The sequence below is a fragment of the Empidonax traillii genome, unplaced genomic scaffold (assembly GCF_003031625.1).
Source record: "Empidonax traillii isolate 1590-97213 ecotype Southwest subspecies unplaced genomic scaffold, ASM303162v1 scaffold118:size1038473, whole genome shotgun sequence".
Taxonomy (NCBI): domain Eukaryota; kingdom Metazoa; phylum Chordata; class Aves; order Passeriformes; family Tyrannidae; genus Empidonax; species Empidonax traillii.
Genome location: NW_020955311.1, coordinates 26509 through 43005, shown reverse-complemented (window position 1 = coordinate 43005; position 16497 = coordinate 26509). Strand labels below are relative to the sequence as shown.

The following is a 16497-nucleotide window of genomic DNA, read 5'->3' as shown; positions in this document are numbered from 1 at the left end:
GTCCGCTGGCGGGTGGGAGCAGCTCGGGCGGACTCGCAGGGAGCCCTGGGCACGAGTCCCCCAGCGACAGCTTATCCTGGGGTCTCTGAGGAGGCCGGGGGTGTTAAAGGGTGCGAGTGGCATCTGAGAGCGGGGTGAGTGAGTTATGGGGGAGATGAGGGACTGTGAGGAGTAAAAGCACCTCCAGACCAGGGTGAGTGGAAGAGCAGGGTCACAGACGAGTATCGCTGCAACAGATTTAAGTTCTTCATTCAGCGTTCGCGTTTTTGAGGAGGGAAAGGCGCTGCTGAGATGTGTGCTGATTTAAAGCAAGCTGTATTAAGCGCTGTGCATCGCTGGTTGGGTTCTGTCAGCGTCCCTGTGGCCAGGAGTGGGTGGTTTGTGTTGGTGCTGTTTATCTTCGTCGTGGGCAGTGCAGAAGGATAGTGGGGTTTTTGAGGGATTGTCGCCATATGCTTCCAGATGGCATCTCACTATAGAGACCCTCAGGTGTTGCACAGGCAGAGACAGAAGGTGAAAAGTTTGGGACTGACCAAACCAGCTTTATCGTCCCCTAAAACCTCTTCCTTGTTTAATATTGTTACCCACAGGATAGTAGAAACTAGAGGTTCGTGCTCTAGATTCTAACAAAAGCATGGCTTTTTGTTTCAGGAGGTATGGGATAATTATTAAAGCTGAAAATTAAGTAGGAAAGAATTATTTCAAGAACCACTATTGAAGAAAGAGAAAGAAGTTCAGTGTCTCAGAAAAACAACAGTTGTTCCAAAAGTAGAGGATGGCAGAAGTAAATGAGAGGAACAGAGATGGAGGAGTCTGTAGGTGTTATATAGGAATTAAAAAAGTGTAATTAGTTAATAAATGTTCTGATGACCTGGAAGGGAAGGGCAGATGTATTTTATAGAAGGGAAAGTATTTTTGTTTCTTTGGGTCAAATTTTGCATGTTAGTTAGTGGCTTCTTTTGTTTTGTTTTTGCTTTTTACGCAGGGCAACGTAATCATTTTCCTGTTTTTTGCTTTCTGAGTGTATGCATGTGGCCTTGAATTTTTCCAGGTTTCGCAGTGTTTCTTACTGTTACTGGATCCTTAATGTGGTCAAGTAGGAGCTGGGAGATCAGCCCTCATTTAAATCACTTGTAATCCCTTTACACCAGCGGTGATGCCTATCCTGGATCTGCACTCTGCATAATTTGGCAGTGGTGCTCTCAAATGAGAAACCAAGTGACATAAACCAGGACTAGCAGTGATCCCTAAGGAGCAACCCCGTGGATGGTACTGTAGCGATGTTTGTGGTGTTTTTTCAGGTCCCTTTTGGCTTGTCACAAAGAGCAGCCATGGAGAAGTGGAGCTTAATGACAGTTACGGTGTTACTGGCACTTACTGTGCGCTGGGCTGTGTCACTGGGCTCCTACTCAGGTAATGCACCTTCACCGGCTGAGCTATGGACCTTGGGGTAAATTAAAGGAAACTTTTTATTTGTGGAAAATCATAAATAGGAAACTGTGTTATTTCGAGTGTCATCATATTTTAGTGCCTCCTGATTTCCCTCAGAATTCCTTGTTCTTGTTTTTTGAAGTGTGCAGTGATTAACATCACAGTTGCTTGGAACAAAACACTGAGGGAAAAACACCACAACTTTTTTTTTTTTTGAGGAGTGGTGGTGGTCAGTGATGTTTTAGGCTGAACATGTGGCTGTTCTCCCCTGTGCCTTTATGTGCAGAATATTGCAGTCCAAATGTAGATTTGTTTGCTGTTGTCCTTTAGATTCGATATCAGACAGCTAAATATAAATTATGGTTTTAAAACTCCAGTGGTGCTAATGAAGACGGTGTAAAGGTGACGTGGAGTGAGGGATTACTCTGCCTTGGAGCTGGGCTTCCTTGAGCTTGTTTACAGCCTGAGCTACAGCTGCATCCTGTTAATGGATGAGTTTTTCTCCTCCCCGTGTCAGAACACTTGCAAAGAATTAGCGAGTTTCTTTCCAGGCCTCTCAATGCCATTCCCATGTAGCATAAGCTTGCTCAAAGCTTGCTCTCTGCAAACTGAGGAAAAAAATAAAAAAAGAACCGTTATGTTCAACCTTCATCAGTTCAAAGGATCACAGGCTCAGTTTAATGCAGCTCTGGTTTTCTGTTCAGTCAGTTGGAGCCTCATGCCCTGAGTGGCTGGAGCTCAGGAGTTATTCTGGTGATAAAAACTGGTGACTCCTGGGCTTCATTCAGCTGAAGGAATTTGTTGAACCTGAGTTGCTTGCCCAGTTGTTTGGTTTGAGTTTGCTTTCTGAAAATGCCATTCTGAGAGATCTGTAGGTAACTGGGGCTCTTTCACCCACCTCTAGGCAGAAAACACCGTCTTTTGCCACACAACACTGAATTTCTCTTGCACTGCAAGTATTTACAATTCCACTGCTAACAGGATTTTAAAAACTTGATTTAAATCCATCAAGATTTTGAAAGATTTTCTAAAATAATACCTAAACTACAATAGCAATTTTAAAATTTTTATTTCCTACACAATGATCTTGTAACTCCTTTAGGAATAGGAAAATCTGATAGCAACCCTTTTAAAATAAAATATTGGGGTTTTATTAATTTTTAACCCCGTTTGTCAGTATACTCTGTGCTTGCTGTAGATGGAAGCTGAATATGCATTCTTAAGCTAACTGATCAGTCTGTATTTGGCTTTTTATAATCAAACTTTGGATTAAAATCTTGAATTTCACTAATCCTATGGCAGATTTTTTGTTCCACTAGATTTATAGCTCCAGAACTGACACTGATCAAACTCCTGTTCCCCGGTGACCTCACTTATTTAGGAAACTCTAGGTTGAATGTGTCATATAGCGGAGATAATCTACTCTCTCTACCACCCAGGAATAAATTAGCAGAGATAATATGTCCTTTCCACTTTCTGGGGATAAATAGTAGATATCTGAGCTTGTGGGACTCCCACAAACATAGATCATGGGAAGAAATATAGATGGCTCTCCTATATTTTAAGGAAACTCTTAAATCTCTGTCTGACTTGTGTCAATATTTCTCTGGGAGTACAATCAGTCCAGTCTCTGTTCTCAATAAGCAGGTTAATAGAAGTAAATAAACTCTGTGAAGGTGTTTAACATGCTGCCAGTATCAGTTAACCTTCCAGGGAGGGAATTATTTGAGTGGACACTGAAGTGTTTGCATTGATAAAACTTATTTTTTCCATGAAAAAGGCTGGTTTTTGATTTTAATAGCAAGGTCCCACAGCGTGGCTGGAACACAGGTGAGAACATGGACAGTTATCACGTACTGAGGAAGTGCAGTAGTTCACACAAAATCAGGGAAAGTGCCCCATTTTTCATCTACACTTGGAAATGATTTTTTTTGTCAGATGAGGAAGCAGTTCTTCACTGCACAGTGCCTTGATAAATGCTTATTGCAGAAATATCCAGAAAGCCAAGAGAACTCATAACTTTTTTGTCCTCCCTGTTAGACTGCACAGCAGTCTCTGTTTGCTCTCCAGTGCCATAGGAAAAAGGAGAATAAAATCAGTAATATATTAAAATGCAGTACATAACTGAGGGAAAGCAATCTGTATAAACCAAATAATTCCTGACCACTTTGTCCTATTTTTGTAGGTGCAGGAAAACCACCTATGTATGGAGACTATGAAGCTCAGAGGCACTGGCAAGAAATTACTTACAATTTACCCATCAGGCAGTGGTAGGTGGTGCTGGTGGAGCTCAGTTTACAAAGGGTGAATGTACTGAAATTTTGGTTGTGTTTTACACCTCTTGAGTTCTTTGTTCCCACCCATGTTCCTATTAGATTCTGAGTGACTGGAATGTAGATGTAAGGATAGCGACCTTAATTTGTACAGATCACTTAAAACAGAAGGAAAATTATTCCAAGTATTTTATTTCTTTTTATCTTAATTCTGATATTCCTTAGATCTTGCACGGAACAGTAAAAATTATTTAGTCCATATATATGATACAATACAAACTGGAATATATGGAATTCCAGGTCATCTTCCAGTAGGAACAGTGGTGGTGTTTGTCTGGTGTAGTTTTCCCTCAGCTGGTGGGGAACAGACTGGTATGACAGAATAGGATGTTAATTCAATTGTATTTCTGTAAATATCTGTGAACTCTGCAGGTGGCTCTGTATGGTGACCTCAGATCATCCTGTTGTATCTGTATTGTCGTTTCCAAACCCGGGATAAGGGATATTCCATAATAATGGAGTTGGCAGCTTTGATCCACTCTGCTGATCCACTGAACTATATTTACTTAAAATTAGGAGTTATAGCAGCCATTATTTGCAGGCATTCCCAGGGGCCAGATGAAACTCTTGCAGGCTGAGTTTAGCTGATGGGCTGCCAGGTGGGCATCTTGGTCCTGGTGTATTTGCTCTCTGTTTTTATCATTTATGTAATTTGATATTTATAATGGAAGTTTTTGGGTTTGGATTGGGTCTGCTCTGGGAATTCAACCTCTAATACAGCAAAGTCATATTCAGTTTTGGGCATTGGGAAAAGTACATCTATGCAAGGGATTACATTCGAGAACTTAATTCTTATTTATGTTGTTCTTTAAAGTCTTGACATTATTTATTAAAGGCTGCTTTAAGAACATTCTTATCCTACTGCTAATTAAAACTCTGAAGGCTTTCTTGATTAATATTACTGGATATGCGGGTTGGGTTTTTTATTGAAACTATGAGTTTATGGAAGGTAAAATTAAAAAAATAAACTCCCCGAACTGGAAAGTTCACTGTAAGTTGCAAACCGTTACATTCTGCATAAAGAATCTGCACTGCCTTGGCATGAGCAATCTTGAATTGTAGGATGAGAAGCAGAGATGCAACTCTAAGAAATGTGATTTATCATCAGTTCATAAGACACTTCAGGCAGCTCATAAAGAATTCAAGAAATATCATTTACTATAATAAATGTCAAAAATTGACTGCATTTGAAGAGAGAAACTGGAAAAGCCTGAGCTTGCCCCGTGGCAGCTGGAGCAGAGTAGTCAGTGTTTCACTGGGAGATAGAAAGGGTCTGATGCCTTGTTGTTGTAACTTTGCCTTGGACAAAACCCTCTGTTTCTCTCTCGGAAGAGGTGACAGTTTGAACTGCCAGCCTTCCATAGAAATACTGACACAGTGGGATCACAAATGGGAAAACCCTTTTCCTTTCTTGCATGTAGTCCACCTGAGTTCTGAGGGAGAAGTAGGATTTTCCTTCTCCAGAGAAACGAACTTTAGCAGCTTTTCTAAACCTGCTCTGCAGCCACAAACGCGTGAACTCTGAGTCACTTTTGCTGTTTTGTTGCTTGAGATTTTCTTTGTTTGCAGTAAAATTAAGCATTTACACAAGTTGCTACTTTCTGGTTTGGATTTTGAAAACATTTAGCATTCAGCCTCTTTCTTGGGCCAAAAGCAAGCTGGAAATGTAGATACTTCTTTAATTTTACTTTTTCTAGGTACTTCAACACAAGTGATAACAACCTCCTGTACTGGGGCCTTGATTATCCACCTCTCACAGCCTATCACAGTTTTGTCTGTGCTTACATGTAAGTTCAGGATTTCAAATACTTCTCTGTTACATTCTCCTTTTTGCCAGGTCTGTAAATTTTAGCAGCTTCAGATGTGGCTTGGATATTCAGCTTTCCCCTGTTGGATCAGTGGTGCCCAGGGAAAAAGTGCTGTAGGAATTGGGTGCATTGCCTGGGAAAGCTCTCCTGTGTGGAGAGCCCCTGTGTCATTTGATGAGTGGATATCATGTAAATAGAATTCTGTTATTGGAATACTTTTTCCACAAGGGCTTTACTGCCGTTGGAATGAGACTTATGGAATAAGAATGTAGGTTAAAGAGCACAGGCAGAGTTATGTGGGGCATCTATGTGAACTGTAAATGGTTTATATTTAATACTTGAGTATGAAAGGTATTTACAATTGTTTTTTTAAAAGTCAGTGGAACCAGACTGAAGGTGGTTGCTTTGTTCTAATAAATATTGTATTCCCTTTTTACTGTTTCCAAAGATTAGGTTTTTTTAATTGTGAAGTAGTTTATAGTGTAAGCTGATCTGGGGGATGAGGAAAATCTCTCATTGATCACTATTGCTCTTTGAAATATTTCTTCTCATTCATCTTAACTCTTGGAATATGCTCCTGGGCATGTCATCTTTATTGCTGAGAGGAGTGTAAAGGGAAATGAGAACTGTCTGCATTTTGACGTGTCTGTACTTTGTTTTCCAGTGCCAAGTTCATAAATCCTGACTGGGTTGCCCTGCACAGCTCCCGGGGCTACGAGAGTCAGCCACACAAACTCTTTATGAGGACAACAGGTAGGGAGATCACAGTCCTTGGGATGGCCCTGCACATTTGTCTCACTCATTTAATGTGTTTAATGTGCAGCTTCTCTGGTTTGGCTGCTTTATTCTCAGTTCTTTAACTCAGGTGGTTGTGCAGGTCCATTTATGAACCAAACTCCTGTGTTCTTTCCTCTTCTGCCATCATGATAAACATAAAATACACTAACAATTTTCCAGCCCGATTGATTCATTAAAAACTCTGAAACAGTGCTAGTTTTTGTAGCATAGACTCATTTTTTAATTTTGAAAATAATATTCTTGTTTTCCCTTCTGATAAATTATCTTTTTTATTTTTAGCCGAACTTGGTTTTTTATATTAAAATTAATTTACATGTAAACTGGCATTCACTGACTTAACAGCCAGTTGAGGTCTCAGAGATCTTTATTATGAGCTGGATACTTGATCTCAAAGGGAAAGACATTTGATATTATACTGTTAACAAAAAAGTAAAAATTTATTTTACTACATCTATTCTGAATTTCATTTTCCTGCAGTCACTCTTGTGACTCTCTTGTTATGTTGAACTGCCACTACAAAGAAAATGATGAAAGGAGTACAGAAAAAAATCTGTAGATACCCTTATTTGTTAACTGTATCAGGAAAACAGCAAACAATGTGTCCAATGAACTCTTATACTGTTTCTGTTTTCCTTCATTTTAAACCTGTGTTGCTTTTCCTAACACTCAAGTTCCACAAAATGCTTTCTGATTACAGCAGCAGAATTTGTTGTTCAATAGCTTTTCTGTACTTCACAAACCTCTCAGTCTGGTCTCTGGTAATTGATTGAATTGAAAAAAAATAAAAATCACTAGAACTTAATTACCCTTGAAATGGTCTTTATTAATTTTGAAATCAACTCACTTGACAAACCACTGATGGATCTAGAGAGCTGATAAACACTTTTTAACAGTAACCATTAGAAGAATGCATTAAAATAATTCAGAGTGGTCAATGTCAGCTTTATTTGAAGGATCAGTGTATTTGTTTTGCTAACACTTTGGGTATATTTGTTTAGTTGTGGCTTAAGCTGGCAAAACAATTCATCACTGAGTAACTGAGATATTGAAACATTTTCTTCCAAGGGCCTTGGCTAAAAGGAGGCAAAGTACACCTTCCCTCTTGGAACCACTGCACATTTTAGGAAACTGTTTTTTAAAAATAATCTGAGTTTTTTTTCTCAGGCTCAAAGGGAATTCACCTCCTTGGCAGAATCCCAGGCAGGGGAACCTACTGGTTCTGTTTTCTTTTCAACTCTTACAAATACTTGCTGTGGGTAGGTTATCAAAGCCAAGTCACCAGTTTTAGTCTATTGACCCACATCACTAATTCACACAGAGATTCTTACAATCTGGAGCTTCTTAGTTGTGCCCCCAGAGTATCTGTCTCATCAGAGAACCTGCCTGGATCCAGTCAGAGCCGATTTCTTTGGGGCATTCCCAAATGCCTCCCTGGTTTTGGCATGTGAGGAACTAGAGTGTGCTCCCTGTGTGACTGAGGCTGTGCCAGGAGCCAGGACAGCTGAACACGTGGAAGCAACAGCTTTGGGACATCAGAAATGAGCCTTACACACATTAACAAGATCAAATTCTGTGGACCTGTTTCTTTTTGTCCTTTGAAGTGGAACTGCCCAGTTTATTCCGATGAAGAACTTTCTGATATTTTAGTGCTCACTTGCCTGTATGTTGTCCTTGTCTCCTCCCAGGAGGATTCTAATGTAAAGTTCATCTTTATTTTGCAGTGTTTGTTGCTGATTTGCTGGTTTATATTCCTGCAGTTATTTTATATTGTTCTTCCTTGAAAGAAACATCTGCTAAAAAGAAGGCAAGTACCTGGTGTGTGTGTATGTGTATGTGTAAATTAAACAAAGAAAACACAGAACAGGGTAGAACTGTAACAGAGTTAATTAAAGGCTTTTCAGTTCAAAAGATTAAAAAAGTCATTATTTTATCTTACAGCAATTATTTTAATAACAAGATGGTCTGAAATTTAGTAGCCATGAATTCCTGAATTATATTTCTTTCTGAATTCGTTACTTGAGTAGTAAAAGCAAGATTCTGGTGTGACACAGGGGGATCTGGGAACTGCTTTGTCTTGCACACTCCTCACAGATTCAATACATTTTGGAACAATAAGTCTCCTGTTTTTTGCAATGGCTTAAGGTTTGGGGTGGGTGTGGGTGATTTTGGAGCTGTTTGCAAAGGACAGGCAATATTCAATATCTTCTCATTTATGGAAAATGTTTATCCTTTTTTATTCCTCAGAATGTTCCTGACAGATGATTACTTGTAAAGAATAAGATTCCTACAAATAGGGTGCACCAAGGAGGGGCATATTTTGGTACTGGAGAGGTGTAAGTTCCTCTGTCTAATTTGGGAATAATGATTTGTCCCCTCTCTTTTTTGATCCTTCTTTCCAGGTTTCCAGTGCTCTCTGTATCCTGCTTTATCCAGGCCTCATTCTTATTGACCATGGACACTTCCAGTATCCTTGTTCTGCACTGGGATGAATTTGTGTTTATGGAGTAACACTGTTTTTAGCACTTTTTGTTGGCTGGGCACAGGGTTATTTTTGCATACGAATTCATCTGAGGGGCTTCTGCCACCCCAAAGCAGAGATATCAAAAAAATCTGTAAGTCTGAGACATATTTGAGATAAAAATTACTGATATTGGGACAAATCAATCCAAACATGAATATAATTCTTTCCATGCCTCCAGCTCGTATTTCTGTCAGTAACTTTATTGCAAACAACACCAGAGGTGCTGTGACAGGGAAGAGAACAATGGTCTGTGCTCCTGTGATTTGTGTTTGGAGAGGGAGTCACCTCAGATCTGCTTGGATGGCACAGGAGTGTCAGGAGGAGCTGTGGGAGACGTTCATTTCTGGAAAATGTGCTGTTGTGTCCTGGCTTCACAGTGAAGTGAGGTCAGTCCAGGGCTCACTGGTCCCTGTTGGTGCAGACACCTTCACAGGGTGTGTTTTAATAAGAATTCTGGCTTTGTCCTGGTTTTGTACATGAACAAGCAAATGCTGCCAATTGACCTCATGCTGGGTGGGTGCAGTGGAAGCAGAGATGTCCTGCAGAGCCCCTGGGGGCTGTCCCAGCCCTGCCACTCTAACATGGACAGTGTCACCCCCTGTGCCTGCTCCCAGGAAGTCAAAGATTTGCTTAACCTGAACTGCTGCAAGATCAGGGCCTTTTGGTGGGAGTTTGCTGATGGGAAATCAATGAGCTGTCAAATACACCCGGGCACTGGGAGTGGGAAATGGGAGTGGGCTGAAAGCAACGTGGGCGGTCTGGATGTGTCATCACACATTCCTCCACTGACAGAGGAAACCAAGTATTGTGACATTTCTGACAGCACAAGAAATGCAAGGGACTGTTTACAAGGGCCTGGAGAGACAGGCCAAGGGGAATGGCTTCCCACTGCCAGAGGGCAGGGTTAGATTAGACATCAGGGAGAAATCCTTCCCTGTGAGGGTGGGGAGGCCCTGGCACAGGTTGCCCAGAGCAGCTGTGGCTGCCCCATCCCTGGAAGTGTCCATGGCCAGGTTGGATGGGCTTGGAGCAACCTGTGCTAGTGGAAGGTGTCCCTGCCCATGGCAAGGGGTGGAACAAGATGAGTTTTAAAATAGCTCCCAAACCAAACCATTCTGGGATTCTGTGCCTTATTGGTTTATCTCATTTTTTTAAGAACACCAAGTAAAAGACAAAGCTAATATTTTGTGGCAATTTAATAGTTAGCATGGCTTAGTCTATTCCAAATTTACTGATCTTGTGAACCTGTTCTCAAAGTCATAAGGCAGCAACATTGCTTTTAGTAACTATTATTCATTGTTTGTGCAGGATTAGCAGTTAAGGGAACTGGTCATGGATGAGGGTGCACTGTGAGTGTAATAGAATCACAAGAACCTCAGAAGTCCTTGAACTAAATTATATATAATTTAAACACTGATATATTTGAATATTCTGCACATATCTTTTGGGAGCTGGGAGGAGAAGCTTGGGAAAGCTTTGTCCTTAATTATGTAAATACAAGAAGAAAGTTTGCCCTGATGCATATTGTATAGTGCTGTCACCAAGAGCTTGGTTGACTGAAAATGCTTTATATATGTAATTAACACACACATAGTTTGTCCTCATATTTACCTGTGCAAGCTCTGAATCAAGCCTTGGAAATACAAAAATTACATTTTAAGCAGAAGTAAAATTATTTCCCTCTGTGAACGAAACAGTCACGACTGGCAACGTGTTTTTAAAACTAACTTGGAAAAACTAATTTTCCAAGCTATTTATGCCTGTCCCTCAGGGCATTAATTACTGACTTGCAGAACTGAGATGTGTGTCTTGTCCTTGACATAAAAAACCATATACAACTCAGTGAGCCTCGGCTTTGCCTTGTGGGGTGTCCTTTGTTTGTCCCATGACTGGGACCTCCTGGGCTCGGTGGCCTTTTGCTTGGCCTTAAACTACAAGCAAATGGAGCTGTACCATTCCCTGCCCTTTTTTTGCTATTTACTGGGCAAGTGCTTCAAGAAGGGACTGAAAGGAAAGGGGTAAGTGGCTTTAGACTGTTCTGTCTTTCTCAGGAATACGCCTGGGCAGCCTGGCATGGAGAGTGGGATTCTCCTGATCTGCATGTGGGCATTTCTGAATTCATCTGGAGCAGAAGATACCTGTGTAACGCCTTCCCCTCCTGCAAAATGAATATTTGCTGCTGAGACCTAAGGCAGCAGGTATTTCTGCTGGGTTGCTTTTCCTCAAGTGAGAGCTTTTTTCTTCTCTTGGGCCCAGGTTGGTGCTGTTGACCAAACTGGCAGGGACAGTGGTGCTGTCCTTCGCTGCCTGCTGGCTCCCGTTCGGCACTGACGTGGAACAAATCATGCAAGTACTCAGAAGACTCTTTCCCATTGACAGAGGCTTGTTTGAGGCATGCATGTTTTCTTCTCCCCACCCCACTGCCCCTGCCCTGTATTCTTAGATCCCTTGAGAAACCTTCAGTGTGACCTTTAGGGATTTCATGGGGGAGACACACCACGGGACGGGTAATTCGAGAGGCTTCTTCAGCAGGCAGTCCTTGCCAGTTATTTAATCCAGTGTTTAACCCCAGCTCAGCTGGCATCTTCCAGGATATTATACCAGTAGACAACACTTATCCCATCATCAGACCCCTACTTCAATCCATACATTTTTCCATTGAAACAGATTCCATAGTAATTGACAGTGTCAGAAGATGTAACCTTGAAAGTGAACAGCGTCAGCCTGTCTTTGGTTCTGCTCAGCTCTTTTCAGTGGTATTTTTTAAAAAAAGAATTTAAAACAATCTTGTGGGTACAGCCTAGAACTTCCTTTTTGACCCACCTTGTGCCAGTTTCCACCATATTTTCCAAAAGTTTTAGGCCAGTTCTGCTTTTCCTAAGGCTATGGACAATTGCATGCTGCCAAGTGCTGAGTACCTGCAGCATTAATCCAGTATTTCCCAACTCACAGGGAGTTGTTGCTGCTCTTTTGCTTAATTAGGGCACGAGTCAGTATTGCACTCTTATACAGTAGATTCTTCACCTTCAAGCTTAACCAATAAAATGAAGCTTTGGATTTCAGGTTGTGTTGTCACAGGGATTAAAGCAAATACTTACGTAGTTTAATTCATGTTTATTATTCTTCCAATCTTTCTCAGATGTAGATAATATCACAGCTGGCATTTTTCTCTTCAGAAGTTAACGTTGACGTACCAAAGGCAGTAGTACAGAAGTGTTCTTAGTGTACTCTCTGCTAGTTTATTTAAAACCCCCAACAAACAAACACCAAAGAACCTCTCCAAAAAAGACCCCTCCTCACAACCCCCCCGACATGACCCTTTTCCGTGGGGATTATTTGCAATTTGTGAAGCAATAAAAAGCACACTTTTTATTCAGTACCAAGTTTAAAAATGCAATCTGTGAATGTCAATAACCAATGAGTCCAAAAGAGCTGAAGGATTTTAGTCTAATATTAGCCCAAATATTTCCTGGGCTGCTCAGGGCAGTGACTTGCTGGATGCTAATGCAGATAAAATGAGAAATTGTCCACGTAAGCACTGCCCAGTAACTCAGCCCGGGGGTGTGGGACAGGTTCTTTGGCTTGGCTCCCTCTGCAGCCCAGGAGCACTTGTTGAGGCTGTGGAAGGGTGCTGGCTGTGAAGTGGTGTTTGCTGGTGCTGCCAAACCCCCTGTCCCCTGGGGATCCTGCGCACAGCCCGTGTTGCTGGCGAGCCCGTGAGGGAGGTGGCTCAGTTGGTGGTGCTGGTGCCTCCGTGGTGTTCTGTCCACACAGCTGTGCCTCCAGCAGCTGCTTGGGGATGAGTTTCACGAGCTGTGCTTACAGATTTAATTTGGAAAGTGATCCTAGCACAACTGCTAATGTCTTTAGACTCCTTGATTTATTAGGGGTTAACTCTGTCAGTGCTGGCAGGCACGGAGCACAGCCAGGCAGGAATGAGATGGGCCAGCACCGCATCCTCCTGCAAAGGACTCCCATGTGCCAGTGTTTGTTTGCTCAGGGACACCGTGTCAGAGCCATATTCTCACAGAATGTGTGGTCTCATGAGTTAAGTAGTTGTCCCTTGTGCTGAAGAACAATTTCTCAGTTATTTTAGAGCATGTTTTAGTTGAGTCTCTTGAAACTTCCACTCAGAATAAGCTCAAGTACATCTAAGAATATGATGTACATCTGCAAGTGTTTTTTGCACTCTCAGAGCAGAAAGCCAACGACCCCCACCTCCCAAGCTCTGCTGTTCTCACAAACATAAGTTTAAATCAATGGAATTATCAATAATTACCTTTTTATTTTCTTCCAGGATAAAGTAGCCAATATTTGGTGCAGTCTAAGTGTCCTTATAAAGATAAAGAATGTAGTGTCACCTCAAACCCAGCTCAAACTCAGGTAAGACATAACTTAAGTGCTTTAGGTAGCTTTTTCTCCCAAGTGAGGAGGGTTTTCCCAAGAGCTGTTAGGAACTGAAAAATTCCCTGCTTGTCCATATGGTGATTTAAGCTGCCTGGTTGAAACAGTTAAAATTTGCAAATACAATGCATTACCCCTTTTAGTGCTCTTAGAAGTCAGAGCTCACAGGTCTGTTTCTCAGCTAAGTGAAAAATTCAAGTCTGGGCCTACAGAGTGAAGTATTACTGGATGTAGTTGCTCATGTATTTAAAATTGTTTTTCTTACAAAACTCTCCAGTTTTGCTGTGACATTCCTGAGCCTGCTTCCTGCCTGTATCAAACTCACTGTCCAGCCTTCCCTCAGAGGGTTTAAATTTGCTTTGGTAAGTGTTTGTTTGGAATTGCTCCTTGTTTCCATCCACCCCTCAGCGCTGGTGTGTGACCAGCAGCTCCAACAGCAGTTGCTGCAGAGCACAGAGGGGTGTGTGCCATGAAATGCTGAAGGAATTGGTTAAAAAAGGCTTTATTTGCACATGTGCAGGAGGTCTGACCTGTCTTTTAAACCCAGACTTGTTTATTTAGCCTCAGTTTCTTTATTTAATGCTGTATTTTATCATCTTCCTCTGAAGAGTCTTTAGAAGATTCCATACAATTAAAACCTCATATAGAGTTGGGATTTCTCCTCTTTTTGTTTAGCTACCAAAGTGTTAGTTTTTCTTATTGCATTGGCTGCAAAATTCAATTAAAAAGTCCCCAAATGGACATTGTGAGCTCATTAGTGGTTTGAAAATGAAATGATTCTGTTTTCCCAAATGTTTGCCTTTCCTTAGTCATACCAGTGAATTGAAGCACATTGCCATGACTTTGGCAAAAATCAAAAATCATATGGAGCTGGTTCTAAAGCTTCAAGAGTTACAAAATAATTTCTGTTTTTAATTTATGTGAGCAGCGTTTGAGAGCATATCACAACACTGCCTAGAAATCCCACTTACCCTTTCTAAGATTTAGTTGGTGTTTTGCAGTGGTGTTTTTATTTGGTGGGAGGAAAAACAAACCCGAACCAGTTTACTGACTTTAGTGTATTAACTGTTCATGACGATGAGCAAAGTTTTATGTCAAAAAGGTGGGCAGTTCTTACCATGGCTGAGGTTTTCCAGCGCCTGTGTGGGTGAATATTGTGTTTCCTTGGTGGGGTGCTCTGGGTGAAGCTGAGCGAGAGTGAGGGCTCTGCATGAAGCGCTTTCTGACTAATCCTGGTCAACTTTCAAACCCAGTGTTTTCAGCACGTGTGGGTGGTTCCAGGAGCTGCTCTGGGTGCCTGTAAATGGCACTGAAGGAAATGTAGCAGTTAATTAGAAAACTCAGATCATTGAGCTCCTGCCTCCATGTGGAGTCTGTGCCAGAGACACTAAAGCAGAGCTTTGCATTGCAGTCACACACACTAACCAGCTCTCACCTCCTTCCCTAAGGTTAGTTGTGCCCTGTCATTTTTCCTGTTCTCCTTTCAAGTCCATGAAAAATCCATTCTTCTGGTGGCACTGTAAGTAAATTATTTTCCTGTGGATATATTTTGATTTTCCTTGTGCTCTTATTGCATGCTGCTCTTTAACCTATATTAAATATGTTGAACTTTAAACGCTCTGCACATTTGCTTTTCTGAATAACCTGGAAATGAAGGTGTGAAGTACAGCCAGGCTGGTCTGTCCTGTGTCACTCTGGCTGAGGGGACAGTCACCAGTGCTGCTGTTCCATGTGGATGTCCCACATGGACCTGGAAGGCGTGTTTGATAAGGGAAGATCTGATCCCTGTTTTTTCTCTTTTCACTCTAGCCCAGTTTGCTTAATCATAAATGAAATCCCCTTTATGGCCACGTGGTTTTTACTTGTATCAACTTTCAGGTGAGTTGGAAACTATTAACATGGTTGGAGAGGGAGTTTGGACAAGGGATGGAGGGACAGGACAGGGGAAATGGCTTCCCACCTGGATTAGGTGGGATACTGGGGAGAAATTCTTCCCTGTGAGGGTAGTGAGGCCCTGGCACAGATTGCCCAGAGAAGTGTCCAAGGCCAGGCTGAAGCAGCTTGGGATAGTGGAAGATGTCCCTTCCCGTGGCAGGGGGCTGGAATGAGATGGGCTTGAAGGTCCCTCCCAACCCATTCTATGATTCTCTGAACACCATGTTCTTCCTCAGTTCCTGTAAGGATAAATGTATTTATTGGTTTTCCTCTTCTCTTTGCTTTCTTTGGAACACCCCTGGATCTGTGCCCTCACGCTGGGATGACCGTGCTCCCAGCATGCTGCCTCTCCTGCTGCGGGACGGGCTGCTCCTGCCCTACGCCGTGACCACACCGGCATTCCTGGCCACCTGCCTGGCCTCCTTCTCCATCCTGGACAAGACCTCAGCAGAGGACCTGCAGCTCAAAGCATTCTCCCTTTCCCTGAAGGGATATGTGTCTTGGTTTAAGTCCTTTGCCAGGATTGTCAGGACTCTGGTAAGCGATTTCATTGCTGTAACTCTGAGTTGCAGCTCCTCCCAGCACAGAAGTGTCAGTGGAGGGGGCTGTGACAGAGCACCCAAACAATGCAGTAACAGCTCACCTGTTTGAGGTGTTACATCACCAACACCTAATTCGTCATCCCTTATCTTCCAGTTCCTCCTTTCCCTGTCCCTGATGGGTGTCCTGTCTCTCCTGAGTGCTGCAGTGCCTCCTCCCCAGAGCCTCCCGGATTTGTTTCCCGTGTCCGTGTCCATTGTTTCCTGCTTACACTTCTTATTATTTCTGGTGTATTTTAACATTGTGATACTCTGGGACTCCAAGAATAGCAAAAGCCAGAAGAAAATCAGTTAATCCACCTATGGAGATCCAGGACTGAAGTGTGCAGGACAGAGTGTGTTTGGTGAGTGCTGTCAGTGCTGCAGGGGAACCTGTTTGGGATGGACACAACTGCTGGAACCCAGGGAAAGTCAGGAAACACGTTTGGCTTATTCAAACATGAAACAATCAAAGACTGTTTCAAAGGAGAAGTCTGTTGAAGAGCATTGGAAATATGATTTGGTGTGTTTTCTTCAGAAGTGTCGTACTTTTGTTACCATTTGTAAACCTAAAATGCCAAATAAAGGACCAAATTTTGAATTAATGCTAAAATACCCCGTATTTGCTGTATTAGCAAAAGTAACACGGCGTTTGTTCCTTTCCCAGCGTCAAAAGCATAAGGAAGTCA

At 42.1% G+C, this 16497-nt stretch overlaps 1 protein-coding gene across 2 annotated transcripts in view; it reads left to right on the top strand.

The window, feature by feature from the left end:
- ALG6 (ALG6 alpha-1,3-glucosyltransferase) overlaps window positions 1–16421 on the top strand; it is a 20290-nt gene extending 3869 nt beyond the window's left edge. Inside the window, exons 1-15 of one of the 2 annotated variants that reach the window (XM_027883128.1) lie at window positions 528–654; window positions 1302–1413; window positions 3617–3701; window positions 5462–5551; window positions 6237–6325; window positions 8092–8174; window positions 8770–8834; window positions 10724–10909; window positions 11148–11283; window positions 13189–13274; window positions 13573–13657; window positions 14744–14814; window positions 15105–15173; window positions 15569–15767; window positions 15927–16421. In XM_027883128.1, coding sequence (XP_027738929.1) covers window positions 1332–1413; window positions 3617–3701; window positions 5462–5551; window positions 6237–6325; window positions 8092–8174; window positions 8770–8834; window positions 10724–10909; window positions 11148–11283; window positions 13189–13274; window positions 13573–13657; window positions 14744–14814; window positions 15105–15173; window positions 15569–15767; window positions 15927–16124 — 1524 coding nt within the window. In that variant the 5' untranslated portion in view covers window positions 528–654; window positions 1302–1331 and the 3' untranslated portion in view covers window positions 16125–16421. Of the gene's footprint in view, window positions 1–527; window positions 655–1301; window positions 1414–3616; window positions 3702–5461; window positions 5552–6236; window positions 6326–8091; window positions 8175–8769; window positions 8835–10723; window positions 10910–11147; window positions 11284–13188; window positions 13275–13572; window positions 13658–14743; window positions 14815–15104; window positions 15174–15568; window positions 15768–15926 lie in introns of those variants that run through there. The other variant, XM_027883127.1, reaches the window with a different exon arrangement.
- Window positions 16422–16497: the final 76 nt, after the last annotated feature.